Here is an 18,476-nt window from a genome sequence, read left to right as displayed (position 1 = left end):
GTCTCTAGAGTGCAGAAAGCAACTTGGCCATTTTATTTGTGCTTTTAGAATATTTCTGTCTGTCTTCTCAAGGACACTGGTGCTCGGGACAGCTCACAACATTAATTAAAATGGATCCGATAGAAAGCAATAAAAAGTTAATACGCTTAAACAAGCTAAAAGACCAAGCTTTTAAACAGGCTAAAAGAGCCAGCGTGGTGTAGTGGTTAGAGTGCTGGACTAGGGCTGGGGAGACCCGAGTTCAAGTCCCCATTCAGCCATAAAACTAGCTGGGTGACTTTGGGCCAGTCACTTCTCTCTCAGCCTAACCCACTTCACAGGGTTGTTGTGAAAGAGAAACTCAAGTATGTAGTACACCGCTCTGGGCTCCTTGGAGGAACAGCGGGATATAAATATAATAATAATAATAATAATAATAATTAATAAAATAACCACAGTCTTGGAGACGCACCTGTGAGATTCCTGCCTGTCCCTCAGCTGCAAAAGTGCCAGGGAGGGAACCTGGGACCTTCTGTGTGTGAAACAACAGCCCCAGGCCCTGCAAAAAATCCCATGCACTAGAAACGGAGGAAGCTGCCAAATGCTGAATCAGACCATTGGATCCGTCCAACTCAGTCTTGTCTACACTGACTGGCAGCAGCTCTCCAAGGTCACAAGCAGGGGTCTCTCCCAGCCCTACCTAGAGATGCTGCCAGGGAATGAATCGAGGGCTTTTTGAACACAAAGCAGGCAGATGCTCTTCAACTGAGCTGTAGCCCCAACTTTCCGACGTGTGTGTTTCCTTTTTATTTTCCCTAAACCAACAGAAAACACCCACAAGCATAGCACAGAAGCAGCAGCCTTTTCTCCTCAGCTGCAAAAGTTAAATGCAAAGGCGAAGTGCAGGCAGGAAGTCCTGGAGATGCACCTGTGAGGTTCCTGCCTCCCCCTTCGCTGCAAAGGCTAAATGCAAAGGTTAAGTGCAGTCCCGGAGACGCACCTGTGAGACTCCTGCCTGCTCTCAGCTGCAAATGTTAAATGCAAAGGCTGAGCGCCGGCAGGAAGTCCTGGAGACGCACCTGTGAGACTCCTGCCTGCCCCCAGCTGAATGCAAATACTGAGCGCAAAGAGCGCAGCCGTGCGTCCCAGCAGCCTGCCCCCGCCCCCTGCCCAGGGGCCCAATCCCACGTGCTGCTGGCTACCGCCTCCTCGCAGCCCGACGGGGCGGAGACTCCTGCCTGCCTGGGCTGGAAGATGGCGCGCCTCTCGGCCCCGCAGCTCGTGGAGTTGGCCGTGCACGCCGCCGCTTTCCTCTGCGGGATCATCTGCGCCTCCGCCCTCACCGTCACCCAGGTAAGGACGCGGGGTGGGGGGCTTGGAGGGAGGGGGCTTGGGGGACCCCCACACCTGGTCCCTTCCTCCCCGGCCGCGCTCCTGGGTGCCTGCAACGTCGGAGCCACCCACGGCGCCGCTGCAGGGCGAGGGGGCCCCCGGGCATACACAGAGCGCCTCTTCGGGCTTGCGCGGCAGGTAGGGGCGAGGGCTGCAGGTCCCTGGTGACCGTGGGCATGTGCCGAGTGCCTGCCCAGTGCTGCCAGGACTTGGGCAGGGCTGTGCTCTGTCAAGGGGAGAGATTGCCTCTGAGCACATGCAGAGAGCTTTTCCATCCCAGGGAACGCCGCTCAGCGCTCGCAGCCAGCACCCCCTGGGATCAGGATGAGGGCTTCCGGAGTCTCTTCTGCATCAGTATTTGAGCCTCTGCACCTTTCTGCCTAGAAAAAGAGGGAGAATTTTTCCCAACTGCCCCCTTCCCATTAAACACAAGGAAACCACCCCCCCCCCACTTCCCTGATATCCGGGATGCGGAGGAAAAGGGCTTTTAGGCGGTGTGCCTGCAAACTTCTGTTCTCAACATTGCTAAAACGAATCCCTCCTTAATCCGGATTCCTCTCGGCCACTCAAGTGGAGGAAAGTTTCGCCTCATTAGAAAGTTCTGAGAATGAGGTGCTCTGCTCTTCCAGTAAACCAGGTGTGGGGGTGGACAAAGCTGGCCCTTCAGCTGTGGCTAGACTACAACTCCCATCATCCCCTGCCACTATGGCCAAAGGGGATGAGGGGGCTAACATCTGGGAACCCAAGTTCGAGAACCGCAGTATGGAGTTTCAAGTCCTTGTGACCAGGCCTGCCAGTCAGTGTAGACAATAGTTAGATAGGAACATAGGAAGCTGCCATCTACTGAGTCAGACCTTTGGTCCATCAAGCTCAGGATTGTCTTCCCAGACTGGCAGCGGCTTCTCCAAGGCTGCAGGCAGGAGTCTCTCCCAGCCCTATCTTGGAGATGCTGCCAGGGAGGGAACTGGGAACCTTTTGCTCTTCCCAGAGCGGTTCCATCCCTTAAGAGGAATATCTGACAGTGCTCACACATGTGGTCTCCCATTCAAATGCAAACCAGGGTGGGCCCTGCTTAGCTAAGGGGACAAGTCATCGTGTACAGCCTCCTGCAACCTGAAAAGAACAAGGGAGAACCAGAGGGGTGAGGCCTCCCCGCTCGGAAGCCACGCAGCCTGCCTTGGGCTGCGTCATGTGAGGGTCAGGGCTGTGCATAATACTCGTCAGCTGAGCAGCCCAGCGAGGGCTTCCGGCTCTTTGCTGGAGCGCACAACTGGCTTCCTTCCCCTTGCGAGATCCCTTTCACCTTGGATTGTGTCACGCGCTCTCTTTACATCTACAAGCCTCCTGGGCACGCCCTCCTTTTTCTCCTGTTCCCTCTCCCGTTCCCTCTCCCTTGGTAAGTCGGTAGTAAGCTGCCGGTACACAGTCCATATCCTCTACTACACTGACTGGCAGCAGCTTTACAGGGCTTCGGGCGAGAATTTCTCCCAGCCCTACCTGGAGATGCTGCCAGGGATTGAACCCGGGAGCTTCTGAAAGCAAGCATACCGATGCTCTTCCACCAAGCAGGAAGGAGAGCTGGTCTGGTGGTAGCCAGCAGGAATTGCCCCCTTTGCTAAGCAGGGTCTGCCCTGGTTTGCATCTGAATGGGAGACTAGAAGTGTGAGCACCATAAGAGATTCCCCTGAGGGGATGGAGCCGCTCTGGGAAGAGCATCTAGGTTCCCGGTTCCCTCCCTGGCAGCATCTCCAAGATAGGGCTGAGAGAGACTCCTGCCTGCAACCTGGGAGAAGCTGCTGCCAGTCTGTGTAGACAATGCTGAGCTAGATGGGCCAAGGGTCTGACTCAGTAGATGGCAGCTTCCTATGAGCTATGGCTCCTTTTACAGTACTCACATGCAGTCTCCCATCCAAATGCAAACCGAGGTGGCCCCCATTTAGCAAAGGGGACAGTTCATCCTCACACCATCCCTGGATTGGCTTAATCCTCTGCACGCTGCCTTGGAAGCCCTGCTACCCGAAGACCAGCTCCTGCAGCCCCTCCAGGGTTCAAACTGTTTGTTTTATGTTTTATGTTTATTTTTCTGAGGTTGATTTCGATGTTTCACAACAGCCACTCCCTGTTTTTGTAGCCGGCTGAAACACAGCAAACATGTTGATGCTTAAAGTCTGTTTTGTTGTTCGAAAAAGTTCCAGCTTGGACACATTCGACAATTGCTTCAGCAATATTGACAGGTCCATCGGCCAAGCATGAATTCCTGGTCACACCTACCTGGAAACTAGCCCCATTGCATGGGAGAGCTGGCCTTGTGGTAGCAAACAGGAATGGCCCCCTTTGCTAAGCAGGGTCTGCCCTGGTTTGCACTTGGATGGGAGACTACATGTGTGAGCACTAGAAGAGATTCCTCTTAGGGACTGCTCTGAGAAAAGCACCTGCCTGCTTGCACACAGAAGGTTCCCAGGTTCCCTCCCTGGCAGCATTTCCAGAGAGGGCTGAGAGAGACTCCTGCCTGCAACCGTGGAGAAGCCGCTGCCAGCCTGGGTAGACAAGACTGAGCTAGATGGACCAGTGGTCTGACTCAGAAGGCAGTCTCATGTGTCCCTTTTAGAGGATGGAAACATGGCTCAGTGGCAGAGTATCGACTTGCAGGCAGAAAGTCTTGGGTTTAGTCCCTGGCAGCATCTCCAGGTAGGGCTGGGAGACACTCCTGCCTGAAACCTTGGAGAAGCTGCTGCCAGCCAGTGTAGGCAATGCTGAAACTGAATTGCAGCTTGTATGTTCTTATGGCATAAATAATTTTATATTGCTCATTTTTTGTTTCGTACAATTGTTTTATCCTGTGATATGTTTGTTGTACAGTGTAAATTATGTACACTGCCTGGGATATACCTCTCAGGCATTAGATAAATATTGATTGATAAATAAGTTTCCCCCATCTTCTGTTTAGATTTGAGAGCCAGCATGGTGCAGTGGTTAGAGTGTTGGGGACACTCTAGGACCGGGGAGACCTGAGTTCAAATCCCCGTTCAGCCATTAAATTCACTGGGTGACTCTGGGCCAGTCACATATTTCTCAGCCTAACCTACCTCACAGGGTTGTTGTGACGATAAACACAACCATGGGCAAAACCTCTGGGCTTCGTGGAGGGAAGAGCAGGATATATATGTAAACACAAATAAATAAAATAAAGACCAAGAATCATGTTCTGGAGGTCCAAGGGAGTAGGGCAGCCCCCCCCCATGACTCCTCTCTCATAGTGAACCCGCCTTCTCTCTCTCCCTTCCAGGGGGAATTTGGCAGCCAGTGTATCCTCTACGGTTCCGTCATTTACAACGGGACGTTGATTTTGAGCTCCTCCAGTCACATCTCTCTCTGCTACTTCGTCTCTGGCGTCTCCATCCTCGCGGCTCTCTTCTCCTTCTGTGTTCTGCTCCTGGGCATCTACAGCTGTTTCATTGGTGATGGACAGTGGTAAGTGGGGAAACCGTGGGGCAGAGATGGAGGCTTTCTGGAAAACATCGAACTGGAAAGTGTCCTGGGAAACTTTGTGGAATACTGTGTTGGGGCTGGATAGGGCCAGTTGCTCTCCCCCTGCTACATACAAGAGAATCGCCACTTTTAAAAGGTGCCTCTTTGCTTAGTTAGCAGGGGAATGTTTTAATGTGTTAGCAGTGGTTATGGCCACTGATTGCAATAGTAAACTTACTTACTTAAACACTTCCTATAATCACCTGGAAAATGATCAAGTTTGCCTCATAGCTCATTGGCACACATTCATTTTAGACATGGAAACATTTCCACGGAAAAATTAAGTACTGGGAAATTTTCTAGAAAGTTTTCCGTTTTGGAAAATCAGCCTCTCATCTTCGCTTGGGGAGTTCACCGTCGGAGTGGTTTGGCTTATTCTTGACCGTCCGTATCGTTCCCTGCAGGGATCGCGTGTGGCTCAAAGGGTCTCTGATGCTCGTGGGTGCGGTTCTCTTCTTCTTGCTGATCTCGGCCTGCGTTCTTCGGGTTGGGATGGATACCCTCTGTGGGTCCATTCAGAAGTCTGTCGCGGCAAACAGGTGAGGAGATCAAAGGGCACTCCTCAGTGCTAAGTTTGCAAAAACTGCAAGAGAAGCTAATTCTCTAAATACTGAAAACTCTCGTGACTCAATGGAGATAGTTTTCAAGAAGCGACGATAAGAACTGCATGGAGAAGTCTGTAAAAATAAAGAATCCCTTTTTAGTTATGTCATTATAACCAGAGGTGCTGTTTATCAGCTTCGGACGATATGCCAGCTGCGGCCGTTTCTTGAGATGAACATCCTCAAAAGGGTGGTACATCGGCCGGTAACCTCTAGGCTGGATGACTGCAATGTGTTCTATGTGGGGCTGCTTTTGTACGTAGTCCGGAAACTGCAGTTGGTCCAGAATGCGGCAGCCAGGTTGGTCTCTGGGTCATCTGGAAGAGACCAGATCACTCCTGTGTTGAAGGAATTGCACTGGCTGCCGATAAGTTTCTGGGCAAAAGAAAAGGTGCTGGTTATTACATATAAAGCCCTAAACAGCTTAAATGTAAAGTGTGCCGTCAAGTCGATTCCGACTCCTGTGGTTGTCTTTGGTAGAATACAGGAGGGGTTGACCATGGCCTCCTCCTGTGAGATGATGCATTTCAGCACCTTCCTATATTGCTGCTGCCCGATATAGTACCAGCAGGGATTCAAACCGGCAACCTTCTGCTTGTTAGGCAAGCATTTCCCTATAGTACCTAAACAGCTTAGGCCCTGGGTATCTAAGAGAGCATCTTCTTCACTACGGTATGAGCCCCACCGCCCATTGAGGTCATCTGAGGAGGTCCGTCTCCAGTTACCGCCAATTCATTTGGTGGCTACACAGAGACGGGCCTTCTCGGTCGCTGCCCCGAGATTGTGGAATGCGCTCTCTGCTGAGATATGATCCTCCCCATCTCTGGCAGATTTTTTAAAAAACACCCGAAAACCCATCTTTTTCGCCCAAGCTTTCTCAGCTTCCTAAAAAAATTTAGGTTTTAATCTCTGGTTCATTTTTAAATTGTTAAATGGTTTTCAGCTTTTTGTATATGTTTTTAACTTGTTTTATGCTCTTGTTAACTGCCCAGAGACAAACGTTTGGGGCTGTGTACAAATTTGATAGATAGATAGATAGATAGATAAGATCACCTGGAGAGGTTCACCAGTGGCTGCCGCCAACTCACCTGGCAGCTACTCGGGAATGGGCCTTCTCCTATGTTCATAAACATGAAGTGCCAAAGTTATTTCCCTCCATAGTAACAACCGGGAGATTTAGATGGCTCACGCTTTTGGCTTTCCACTCTTGTAGTTGCCAGGAGGCTCAACACCGCCCGTGGGTCCCTCCTTACCACGCGGAAAGATTCTATGACAACCTCTACACTGCAGAGGTGAGTGGCAGTTACGTTTCCACTGGCTTAATCCACTTCCCTTGCACCTACCTTTTGACATGGTCTTTTGCTGCCCCCAAAGACCCAGAGGACTCAACCAATCCAAAACTCAACCACTCCAACCACGCTCAAAGTGAAGATGACCTACTGCCAGATATTCCCCTTAAGGCCACCTGTGGTGCGCCAGATGTTGCTGAACTACAACTCCCATCACCCCCTGCCACATAGTTAGCTGAGGATGCTGGGAATTGTAGTTCAACAACAGCTGGAGGGCCAAGTTTGCCTGCCCTTGTCTTAGGGGATGGACCATAGCTCAACGGTGGAGCCTCTGCTTGCATGTCGGAGGTCTCCGGTTCAATCCCTGGCAGCATCTCCAGGTAGGGCTGGGAGAGACTCCCGTTTCAAGCCTTGGAGAGCTGCTGCCAGTCAGTGTGGAGAGTACTGAGCTAGATGGAACAACGGTCTGACTGGGTATATGGCAGCTTCTTCTGATGATCACACTACAAGTTTATTTTTAACAGTCAGATGCCCAGTCATACTTTTTTGCAATTTAGATTTTTTCCTCCCCGTAATTTAACGCATATTGGCTTTGTGGTAGCATTATTGGGAAAGTACCAGCACTGCAGCAGCAGGGAAATTGGACGCGGCCTCTGTTTGAACATTGGAGGCAATCCCCGCAGGGGATGGGGCTGCTCTGGGAAGAGCACCGGCCTGCTTGCATGCAGAAGGTTCCCAGTTCCCTCCAGATAGGGCTGAGAGAGATTCCTGCCTGCAACCTTGGAGAAGCCGCTGCCAGTCTGGGTAGACAATACTGAGCTAGATGGACCAAGGGTCTGACTCAGTAGAAGGCAGCGCCCTATGTTCAAGCTTGGCGAGGAATGTGAGGATGCTGGACTATCATAGTCCTAGAGGAAAGCTGGTCTTGTCCTTGGAGAGTCAGTGTAGACAGTTCTGAGCTTGATGGACCAAGAGTCTGATGGATCCCGGGGGATGGGGCCATAGCTTGCATCTGCTTTTGATGCAGAAGGTCCCAAGTTCCCTCCCTGGGAGCATCTCCAAGATCGGGCTGAGAGAGACTCCTGCCTGCAACCTTGGAGAAGCTGCTGCCAGTCTGTGAAGACAATACTGAGCTAGATCAACCAAGGTTCCAACTCAGTATAAGGCAGCTTCCTCCCATGGAACAAAGAGAAGAGGGTTCAAATATAATTGAGCCCGGCTGTTCTACCAGCTCAGCCCAGCCCCTTGCAATAATAATTATTAATCAAACTTTGTTAGCTGTCTCATCACTAATTGTTCTCTGGGCAGCTCACAACAATAAAAGCATCCCATTCAAACACATAATTAAATTACAACAGAAAATACAAAGTACAGTGCAAAACGTTATAAAACTTCTTTAAAAAAAACCAAACCAGTCTCAAAAAGCAGAACAGAAAGGTCTTTGTCTGGTGTCTAAAAGAACCAAGTGACCGTGTCAGGCGAGCCTCATTGGGGAGGCTATTCCGTTAGAGGGGGCACCACCACCATAAAGTCCCCCTCCCTAGTATCCCTTGTTTGGCAAGGGCGGGAGTAATAGGTTCTTGGTTTTCATCAATATTTGTTTCCTTTTCCGGCTTCAGGCGGCCGCCTGGGTGAACCTCTTCTTCTGGTGCCTGACACTGATCTTGCTGTTGGTGGAATTCTGCACCGGAACGCCATCCCCGCCTCCGCAAGAGGGCGGCCTCACGTGGGCTGACGAGAGGACTCATCTTTGGGGATAGGAGGCCGGGACCTTGGCGAGGCAAAGGAGTGGGAGGCCCTCACCCCTGGAAGGAGGACAGAGGCAGGGATCGTCCCCACAGCTGTTTGCAGATCAGTCTTGGAGGCCCTTCTCGCCTCCCGTTCTCATCAGAAGCTCGAAGGAGAGGGCTCTCGCTCTTGCTCTCTCTGCCACGGTGTGCCAAAGGGGTGGATCTTTCCAGTGGCAGCCTCCGTCAGTTTCCTGCAGACAGATAGTGCTTGGACTACCTTTAAAAGTACATATTTTGTCCTGAGAACTGGAGGGTGGGGTGGGGAAGGTGGAGCAAGGTCTGCCTCTTGGTCATAAGAGACGTAAGACAGTGCCTTCTTTTCCATGAACCCCAAGGTCTGGTTGCAGTTCCCACTGGCTCGTTCGGTGGTGACCCCCAACTGGACCTCCTCTAGGGTTGCCCCAGGACTCTGGAACGCACTCCCCAGTGAAACCAGAACCTTCTCATCTCTGGCTGTTTTTAAGCTGCTCCTGAAAACGCACCTCTCTTATCTGGCTTTTAGTTTATAATGTTTTAAGTTTTATTGATGGCGATTTTGATTTGTTTTATAGGATTTAAGGTTTTGATGGGTGTGTTCTAATTTGTAAACCGCCCAGAGATTTTATATAAGTGCAGCCAGTAAATAAAATGGTACTCTCCCACAGAATCTCCAGATTCCTTAGGAAAGGTCTGGCTTCCGCTATAGGCCAGAGCGATGCCATGCAAGCCCAAAAGATATGCACAAAAAACGGGATCTAGCCATGCAAGCAGATTCTCGTGGTGGGAAAGAGTCCCATACTCTTCCCCAACAGGACCTGCAATTAACTCAGGAAATCCACTTCTGCTCCCTGATCCGAGGCCCACAATTGCAAATTAAAAGGAACTAGCTGGGCTGTGCGCAGAACATCTGTGCCTCCTAGTTCTCTCCATCTGTCCCCCGCCGTTTTCTTCCCCTCTCCCCTGGCCGGCACTTTGTTTCCCACCTTGCCTGCAAGCCTGTCCGCCAGCACCACCGCTTCCCTCTCCCTCTGTCGACAGCTTGTTCGTGAACTCTCACAAGAGCTGCCACGCATGGGATTAGCGACAGGTACGCCTTAGAGAAATATATAGATAGATAGTTGTTCCATTTAGTTGCAGAGGGGAAACGGTCGTAGCTCATAGGGAAGAGCGTTTGCTTTGCATGCAGAAGGTTCCAGATTCCATCCATGATGGCACCTCCTGGTAGGGCTGGGAAAGATCTCGCCTGAGAGCTGCTGCCGGTCAGGGTTGACAGTACAGAGCATGAATCCTAGAATTGTCGAGTTGGAAGGGACCCTAGAAGTCTAGATCAACCCACTGCTCAGTGTGGGAAATTGCTCCAGCATCCCTCACAGATGCCTATCAAGCCTCTGCTTGAAAACCACCAGTGAAGGAGAGCTCATTCCTGCATGAGGCAGAGTGTTCCACAGTCCAACAGCTCTTCTAGTCGGGCCGTTCTTCCTAATGCTTAGCCTGAACCTGCTACCTTCTCATTCCAACCTGTTGGTTCTAGCGCTGCCCTTAGGAGCAACACTTCTGCTCCTCTTTCTGAGTGGCCACCCTTCCGATATTTGTAGATAGTTCTCGTCCCCCGTCCCCCCCGCCGCCTTCACATCTGCAGGCTGAACATCCCCAGCTCCTTCAACCAACCTGCATAGGACTTGAGGGTTCTTGAAACCAAGCTAGATGGACCAAGGGCCTCACTCAGTACAAGGCAGCTACCTACGCAACCAGATTCCCTTGCAGAAAGCTCGGGATCCCAGCTAATAAGCAACCTTCAGGATCTTGCAGTGCTCACATATGTAGTCTCCCATTCAAATGCAAACCAAGGCAGAGCCTGTTTAGCAAAGGAGGCAAGACCGGTTCTCCTCCCTACACAATAAACTGTAGCTCAGCAACATCTGGAGGACCTCTGCAGATGGGGAACCTCAGCTATGCTGTGCTTTATATTGAAGCCTTGAACAACGAGTTAAACCCAAATTTAGGTAGTACGGTTTCCAAGTCTGGTGGGTGATCTTTTATTTTTAAGCTTCAGAGCAATATATGGTGTCTGTAAAATTAAGTACAAAAAAAAATCAATTCACAAAAGAGACTGGGAGACTCCAGTCTTGAGATGTTCCTTGATATGTTAGGATATTGACAAGTGTCTCTGAAAGTCTCTGCTCAAGTCAATTTATTCCAAGAGCTTCGGATGTTCAATCCGTGTAATTATCCAGTCTGGTTTCACACCTTGTGTAAATTCTCGTCGAAACCTTGGGAAGAAAGAAAAGACACTGTGACATATGTCAAGCTGATTATATCCAGGAGAGGAAAACAGAAGGAAATGGAAAACCAACCATTTTTATTTTTACGTTTTTTGAATCGGGAACATGCTCAGAGACTTCTTATAGCCCGAGAGCCAACCATCTCTTAACAATGGAACAAAAGGTGTTTCTCCTTCCATTCTATAGTCTGCAGAATGTGATTCTCAAAAATCCTGCTAAGAAATCACGCTGATATTAGCATCTCTGCAGTAAACGTAAATAAAAGGCCATTTCCTGGCTTCCATCACCTGCTAGCATGGCTATGAAACAGACTCCAGGGCTGATCTATGTAGACAAAAGTAGCTTTAAGCCTCAAGGCCTCTCTTTAGGTTCTATGGGGCAAAGCAAAGAAGATGTAATGCAGGAAGCCTGCTGGGGGGGGGGAAGAGAAGAAAAGCCTGCTCATTTGATGCACAATGGGCGACTGCGATAAATTTAAAGCCCCTTCCCACGACTGTCCCCAAACATGCAGTTTATTTCCCTATATCTGTGAATGACAGCCATGTGGTGGAGAAAAAAAACACCACCACCACCAAGATATATCATGCATCCTGGAATCTCTAAGATCAAACCAACAAGAAACAATAAGATCCCTACCAAACAATACACTAACCATGTAATGAAAAGCAAGCAATAGTTTGATCCAGTGTAGTACTATAATTGAACATACAATCTAAGATAAGACAAAAAGGACTGGAAGTCATTATCAGTTATTGCTTAATTTTCGTTACATGGTTAGTGTATAGTTTGGTGGGAATCTTATTGTTTCTTATTGATTGGGAGGGGGAACAGCATTTGAGAACTATGGAGTGCCCCGATCTTTACCAATAAAAGATCCCATAGGACAGAGACTGTCTATGTGGTGGTGTGTCCCAGGGTCCCTGCAAATATGGGCTCACTCTTCACCATGTCTATCATGATATGTATTTTGCACCACTTTGCATTGTGGAGGAGAGCTAATCCTGTGGGAGCAAGTATGACTTGTCCCCTTTGCCAAGCAGAGGCTGCCCTGGTTTGCATTTGAATGGGAGGCTACATGTGTGAGCCTTGTAAGAGATTCCCCTTAGGGGCTGCTCTGGGAAGAGCATTTGCCTGCTTGCATGCAGGGGGTCCCAAATTCCCTCTCTGGCAGCAACTCCAAGATAGGGCTGAGAGAGATACCTTTGCCTGCAACCTGGGAGAAGCCGCTGCCCGTCTCCAAGGCTGCACTAATAAGAGTACTTGTGATTGGCCAGGGGTTGCTCTATGCTTTCCTGGGATCTGCTCTCACTAGAGAGATTGCTGTGATCACGCCGTGCTCCTAAATTGGGATCAGAGCAACTTCTCTGCTGCGGGCACATCTTGGGGAAGCATAGAGTAATCCCCGGTTTGTCACACCCATCTCATAGGATTCTTCAAGAAAGAAAGAAAGTCCCTGATTAAAACACTGATTTAAGTATATTTATACAGAGAAAACAAATATATAAAGATTCGGCAACAGGCTTACTCATAATTTGCTGTTAAAAGACGTTTCGTTTCCTTTGTCATCTCGTCGCCAAACACCACCTGGAATACTTTGGTTCCATCGGGGGCCTCATCGGGTAGGGAGGTGCTGGTCAGGTACCAGAAACGCATCAGGATGCTGACAAACTTCCTTCCTGTTTGCAAGACCAAAGAGAAATTAGGGGCAAAATAGGAAAGGGGTTCTACAGAGATGTGTGGACTGGGTGTGTGTGTGGAATAACAGCATACATACAGCATCAAGCAAACACACACACACACCCCATGGCTTGATCTGCATTTCAAAGACTGCTTGGAAAAATAAGAGAGCCTGTGTGAGGCAGGCAGTGGGAACCTCGGGCCCCTTTGGCCTCAAAGGGAAAACTGCCTGCCCCCTCAAGCACACCTAGAAGTATTCACTCGCATCTTAGTCTGGATGATATTCTGTGTCTATACCAAGAGCAGCTGGTCAAGTTTCAGGCAGAAGTCTTTTCTGGCCCTATTGCTGCCAGAGATTATCTTAACTCTAGAGCAACAGGAGACTGACAGTTTTGACTACATAAGAACATAAGTAAAGCCCTGCTGGATCAGACCCAGGGCCCATCTAGAGAGGGCATGTCCTCTCAACGCCTGCCTGAGGCTTCCAGCGGCATCTGGTGGGCCACTGTGCGAAACAGGATGCTGGACTAGATGGACCTTCTTGGGCCTGATCCAGCAGGGCTGTTCTTATGAGGGGAATATCTTCCAATACTCACACATGTGGTCTCCCATTCAAATGGGAACCAGGGCAGACCTTGCTTAGCAAAGGGTCCACAAGACCAGTTCAAGACTGGTCCACAAGACCAATTCTCCTCTCCTCACTTTGTTGTATGAGTGTTCAACATAAGTGTCTGAACAGGGCTTATGGAAGGTGAGAAAGTCTAGGATAGAGGCCCTCAGCCCTGCAGCATCTGAACTGAGAGGGGAGAATGGGAACTTTAGGAATTTTTCCGAGTTGAAAGCTGGATACAAGCCCTCGAAATAAAAATGTAAACTTTGAGCAACATTGACAAGGGATGAGAAATTATTCCCACAACAGATCTCCAACAATTTAAAGTACTTTCACTATGAAGTTTCGGAAATGGATGCATACCACTGTCGTCGTAATAAATGCCAACGTCTCCTGCTGTGGTGTACATGATTTCATCCATGTCAGCGGCGAGGGCATTTCTGTGGTTTTCAGACAGCAAAGACAGCTTCTCCCTCAGACCCTGAAGCATCTGATTGAGAAGTGAAACGGTTAACGTTAGCCTCCTGTCTTAACTGCTCCACATTGTCATCTGTGAGAGAATTATTGCATTAAAATAGAAAGGGTCTTATCTCCAAACAGGGCACTTTTTTTTACCTCTTTTGATACAAGCTCTTCCAGTAAATCATATTTACACTCAGAAATTAGCCTTGAAACCAGAGCAAATGCCTAAAAGACAAAACAGAAAAAAACACCCCATTTATTTCAGGTCAACTCATTTGTATGAAAGTATGTTTTCACACAGCGCAGAATTGATCTATCAAATTCTCTGCCATGGGATGTGGTGGTGGCCACCAGCTTGGATGGTTTCAAAGGGAGCTTAGACAAATTCATGGAGGGCAGGTCTATCAAAAGCTACTGGTCTGGTGACTACAGGCCACGTCCAGCCTCAGAAGCAAGATGCCTCTGAATCTCAGTTGCAGGGGAGCAACAGCAGGAGAGGGGGCATTCCCTCGCCTCTTTCTTGTGGGCTTCTCGGAGGCATCTGGTGGGCCATTGTGGGAAACAGGATGCTGGACTAGATGGGCCTGATCCAGCAGGGCTGCTGTTCTTGTTGATAGCTGTCTGCCTGTTAGTTCTACTGGTCAGTGACCATAAAAGTAATCTACTGAATCTACACACAGTTTTAAAAAAAGCTGGTCTTGTGGCAGCAAACATGAATTGTCCCTTCTGCTAAGCAGGCTCCATCCTGGTTTGCATTTGCATGGGAGGCTCCATGTGGGTGCACTGGAAAATATTCCCCCCCAAGGGATGGGGCCACTCTGGCAAAGAGCACCTGCCTGCTTGCATGCAGAAGGTCCCAAGTTCCCTCCCTGGCAGGCAGCCTCTCCAAGACAAGGCTGGGAGAGAGCCTCCTGCCTGCCACCTCGAAGAAGCCGCTGCCAGCCTGGGTAGACAATCCTGAGCTAGAGGGACCAACGGTCTGACTCAGAATATGGCAGCTGCCTATGTTCTTATGAAATGAATCCAAACCAGGCTCACACAACCGTCGTTGCTTGAGGATAGGGAGTGTTACAAACATGTCCTTTGTGCATGCATTTTCATATGGAGAGAAGCCGCTGCCAGCCTGGGCAGACAACCCTGAGCTAGGGGGACCAAGTGGGGTCTGGCTCCATCTAAGGCAGGCAGCAGCTTCTCAGAGCCCGTAGCAACACTCCACCCTGGCTGCATCCAAGCCGCCTAGAGGAGAGAAGAGCCAGCCCGCTGCCTGCCTGGGTGTGTGCTGTGCATGCTTTAGGCGGCGGCAGCAGCAGCAGCCAAGCCATCCTCGCACCTGCTGGGCGCCCTGCGTGAACTCGCGGAGGCTGAAATCCTGGTCGAAGTAGGCGCGGATGAGGAAGAAGTAGAGGCGGGTGCGGAGCCACAGCAGGGGGTTGGGCACCCCCACCACCACCACGCTCTTCCGGCGGCGCCCGCCCGGCTCGGGATCGCGGCTGCTGCTGTACCAGCGGGCCGAGGAGGAGCAGGAGGAGGGCGGCGGCGGCGGCCAGGGGGCGGCAGGGTGGGGCGCGGAGGGCAGCCCGAGCCAGCCGGGCTTGGCAGGGAGCGCTGCCGCCGCCGCCGCCAGCAGCAGGAGGCCGCGGCGGGAGGGCTGCCCGAGGGGGATCCGGAGCGGCCAGGCGCAGCGGGCGCAACAGCGCGGCGGGGCACCCATAGGCAGCCGCAGCAGCAGCGCCATCGCCGACCCCTGGTCCGGCAGCAAAACCGGTCCGGCGGCAGCAGCGGCGGCGGCAGCAGCACCCAAGTCCAGCGGCTAAAGAGGCCCCGGCGGAAACAAGGGGCGCTGCGCGGAGGGTTCCAGCCCACCCCGGGTCCTCAGCGGGCTCTTCTATTTCCCGGGGTGGCCTGAGAGGGGCGAGCTCGGCAAGGAAGTGGGGGGAGCCGCCGCTCTCGCCGCCGTGTTGGTCTTGCCCGCGACTTCAGGAGCCCCGGGCTCTTGGGGAAAGACTCAGAGCCACCCAAAGAGAGAGAATTGAGGGTCCCACCCAAACGGACGCCTCCAGGGCTGGAGGAGGATCGACCTCAGGGGGCTCTCCACGTGGGGCCGGGGACCCCAGAGCCACAGACCCATGGGGGTTTCGCTGTGATTGATTGACTGACTGACTGACTGACTGATTGATTGTTGAAGTGCCGTCATGTCAGTGTCGACTCTTAGCGGCCACACAGATTATTTTTAGTTATGTATTTATTCGATTTCTGTACCGCCCTTCCAAAAATGGCTCAGGGCGGTTTGCACAGATAAATAATAAATAGATAGATTCCCTCCAGGATGATCTGTCTCCCACTTGGCCTTGAAGGGCTCTCTGTGGTGCATAGGGTTGCCAACATCTCATGGCCAGAATGAGGGATGCAAGTTTTGGGGGGCTGGCTGGGAGGTGTATGCAGTGGTAATCAAGAGCCTGAGTATCATTGGCGTATATGTAATTGAATTATATGCTATTGAATAAATGAGGGACAAATACTGCCCTTATAGGGACCAAGACTGCATCTCTGAAATGAAGGACATCCTGCATAATGAGGGACAGTTGGCAACCCTAGCAGTGCATTCATTGCTGTCATCATCGAGTCCATCCACCTTGCTGCTGGTCGTCCTCTTCTCTTTCCTTCAACTTTCCCCAGCATTATTCACTGTATTTACAAGTCCCTTTTTTTCCTTGATGGGATGTTTTCTGTACTTTACTCCACAGAATTACAGTTCCCCTAATGGCGCAGCAGGGAACTAGGGAGCAAGAGGTTGTTGGTTTGAATCCCTGCTGGTATGTTTCCCAGACTATGGGAAACGCCTCTATCGGGCGGCAGCGATATAGGAAGGTGCTGAAAGGCCTCATCATCTCATACTGCACAGGAGGAGGCCATGGTCAACCCCTCCTGTATTCTACCCAAGACCACCACAGGGCTCTGTGGGTGCCACGAGTTGACACCGACTTGACGGAAACAACTTGACTTGACTTACCCCACAGATTAACACAGCATCTAACTGTACCCCAGGGGTTAAAAACAAACAAACAACAAATCACTGATCGCCAAAAGAATGAGCCTCGTCCCACTCTTTGGGTGCCTTCGGTTTTCTCTCAGTTTGGAGGAGAGGAACTGGTCGTGTGGGAGCAAGCATGCATTGCCCCCTTTGCTAAGCAGGGCCCACCCTGGTTTGCATTTGAATGGGAGACTACATGTGAGTGCTGTAAGATATTCCCCTTAAGAGGGTGATGCAGTTCTGGGAAGAGAAGGTTCCAAGTTCCCTCCCTGGCAGCATCTCCAAGATAGAATGGGGGGGGGGGCTACAAGTATGAGCCATCCCCTTACAGGCCAATACATAAAGCGCCCAGGTAGGGCTGGGAGAGACTCCTGCCTGCAACCTTGGAGAAGCCGCTGCCAGTCTGTGTAGACAATACTGAGCTAGATGGACCAGTGGTCTGACTCAGCATAAGGCAGCTTCCTATGTCCCTATGAGGACTGGGCTTGTGGTAGCAAGCCTGAATTGTTTGCTTTGCTAAGCAGGGTCTGCCCTGGTTTGCATTTGAATGGGAGACGGCATGTGTGAGTGCAAGCACTGTAAGATCTTCCCCATAGGGGGATGGGGCCACTCTGGGCAGAGCATCTGAGGTCCCAAGTTCCTTCCCTGGCAGCATCTCCAAGATAGGGCGGAGAGAGATTCCTGCCTGCAACCTTGGAGAAGCCGGTCTGTGTGGACAATGCTAAGCTAGATGGATCATCATCATCAAGAATCTGACTCGGTAGGAGGCAGCTTGAGCTTCTCATGTTCCCATGCAGGCGCTCCTCCACGGAGCCCCAGCCCCTAAGGGATCACCTCGGCTCACACAAGTGGCCACCTGTCCAAATGCAAACCGGCTACGGACCCTGCCAAGCCAGGGGCCCCGGTGGGAGCCCAGCCCCGGCAGGCAGCAGCAGCCCTCTCTGGCCCCCCTCTCCCACCTGATGACGCCGGATGATGCAAAAACAGGAAACGGGATCTTGGGAGAGGCGGAAATTGCAGCAGCAGCGCCAGAGCTGGAGCCAGAGAGCTGCGGACGCTGCAAAAGGGAAGCGCCGGAGACGCCCGGGCCGCCAGGGACAAAGTGAGTGGCAGCAGCCCAGCTGTGCGGGGCTTGGCAGGGGCGAGGCGGAGCTCCCCTCCCGGTCCCCCCTGGAGGAGATCGGGCCAGCCGGGCCGCCTCCTCCTCCCTGCCGCTGCCTGCAGGGACGGTCAGCTGGGGGTCTCTTTGCAAATGTGTGCGTGTGGGGGGGGGGGGTCTCCGCTTTGCCTGTGCCGCCCACCCCCTCTCCCGCCTTGCATGGGGTCTCCCGCCCGCAAATCAGCTCCAGAAGCAGCCAGGTGGGGCCCATCCCTGCGACCAGGGATCTGGGGGTCCGGCGTCCCGTCTGGAGCAAGCGGAGAGGGGAGCCGCCGCGTGGCACCCTGTGGTGTCGGGGCGGGCTGCCTGCCTCTGCCTGCTTTGCTCTTTGTTCTCCATCGGCGGGGCAGCCCATCCCAGGCAGGGGCTGGGCGGCTTTCCCCTTCCTTGCCTGGGATCGTGCGCCTCCAAGAAGGGAAGGGTGCCACCTGGCTGGCTCTTTCCCTGCTCGGATTCTCCTGATGCCGCTCGGCGGCCTGTGGAACGCCCTGCGTCATGGTGCAGGAGAGAGTAGTCAAAGGAGCGGGCCTCCTTTGATGCTACATAGAGAATATCGGGATATAGAAAGCTGCCACATACTGAATCAGACCGTTGGGATTTCTAGCTTGGTATTGTCTACCCAGACTGGCAACAGCTTTTTCAAGGCTGCAGGCAGGAGTCTCTCCCAGCCCTATCTTGAAGATGCTGCCAGGGTCT

The 18,476-nt window shown here is 51.6% G+C and overlaps 3 protein-coding genes across 6 annotated transcripts in view; 2 read left to right on the top strand and 1 right to left on the bottom strand.

Annotated features, from left to right (window-relative positions):
- Nucleotides 1-1,002: 1,002 nt before the first annotated feature.
- TMEM179B (transmembrane protein 179B) lies at nt 1,003-9,226 on the top strand. The gene is made up of 5 exons (XM_053278839.1): nt 1,003-1,332; nt 4,658-4,842; nt 5,304-5,438; nt 6,715-6,793; nt 8,410-9,226. Exons 1-5 carry the CDS (start codon nt 1,018-1,020, stop codon nt 8,548-8,550), a joined length of 855 nt encoding a protein of 284 aa, XP_053134814.1. The 5' UTR covers nt 1,003-1,017; the 3' UTR covers nt 8,551-9,226.
- A 1,353-nt stretch (nt 9,227-10,579) lies between these two features.
- Nucleotides 10,580-15,360, bottom strand: MAIP1 (matrix AAA peptidase interacting protein 1). Its single transcript, XM_053278840.1, has 5 exons — nt 14,921-15,360; nt 13,744-13,815; nt 13,492-13,618; nt 12,367-12,517; nt 10,580-10,829 (listed from the first exon to the last, which is right to left on the bottom strand). The coding sequence occupies exons 1-5, from the start codon at nt 15,323-15,325 to the stop codon at nt 10,751-10,753; spliced, it is 834 nt and encodes a 277-aa protein (XP_053134815.1). The 5' UTR covers nt 15,326-15,360; the 3' UTR covers nt 10,580-10,750.
- A 2,243-nt stretch (nt 15,361-17,603) lies between these two features.
- CTTN (cortactin) overlaps nt 17,604-18,476 on the top strand; it is a 30,720-nt gene continuing 29,847 nt past the window's right edge. For all 4 annotated transcript variants that reach the window (XM_053278738.1, XM_053278737.1, XM_053278736.1 and 1 more), the window contains exon 1: nt 17,604-17,723. The gene's annotated coding sequence lies outside the window, so the exon portion shown is untranslated. The remainder of the gene's footprint in view (nt 17,724-18,476) is intronic.

This window comes from Hemicordylus capensis, chromosome 14, assembly GCF_027244095.1.
Source record: "Hemicordylus capensis ecotype Gifberg chromosome 14, rHemCap1.1.pri, whole genome shotgun sequence".
Taxonomy (NCBI): Eukaryota; Metazoa; Chordata; class Lepidosauria; order Squamata; family Cordylidae; genus Hemicordylus; species Hemicordylus capensis.
The sequence above is the reverse complement of the archived record's forward strand: the minus strand, read 5'-3'. Positions and strand labels throughout refer to the sequence as shown.

What these genes read in the sequence shown, in the direction of transcription:
- TMEM179B (XM_053278839.1), top strand. Translation starts at nt 1,018, where the DNA reads ATGCAAAGGCTGAGCGCCGGCAGGAAGTCCTGGAGACGCACCTGTGAG. An exon ending in TTCATTGGTGATGGACAGTG is followed by an intron (nt 4,843 to 5,303) that starts GTAAGTGGGGAA and finishes CGTTCCCTGCAG; the next exon opens with GGATCGCGTGTGGCTCAAAG. An exon ending in ACAACCTCTACACTGCAGAG is followed by an intron (nt 6,794 to 8,409) that starts GTGAGTGGCAGT and finishes TTCCGGCTTCAG; the next exon opens with GCGGCCGCCTGGGTGAACCT.
- MAIP1 (XM_053278840.1), bottom strand. Translation starts at nt 15,325, where the DNA reads ATGGCGCTGCTGCTGCGGCTGCCTATGGGTGCCCCGCCGCGCTGTTGC. An exon ending in TCACGCAGGGCGCCCAGCAG is followed by an intron (nt 13,816 to 14,920) that starts GTGCGAGGATGG and finishes TTTGTCTTTTAG; the next exon opens with GCATTTGCTCTGGTTTCAAG. An exon ending in CATTTATTACGACGACAGTG is followed by an intron (nt 12,518 to 13,491) that starts GTATGCATCCAT and finishes TCTTGCAAACAG; the next exon opens with GAAGGAAGTTTGTCAGCATC.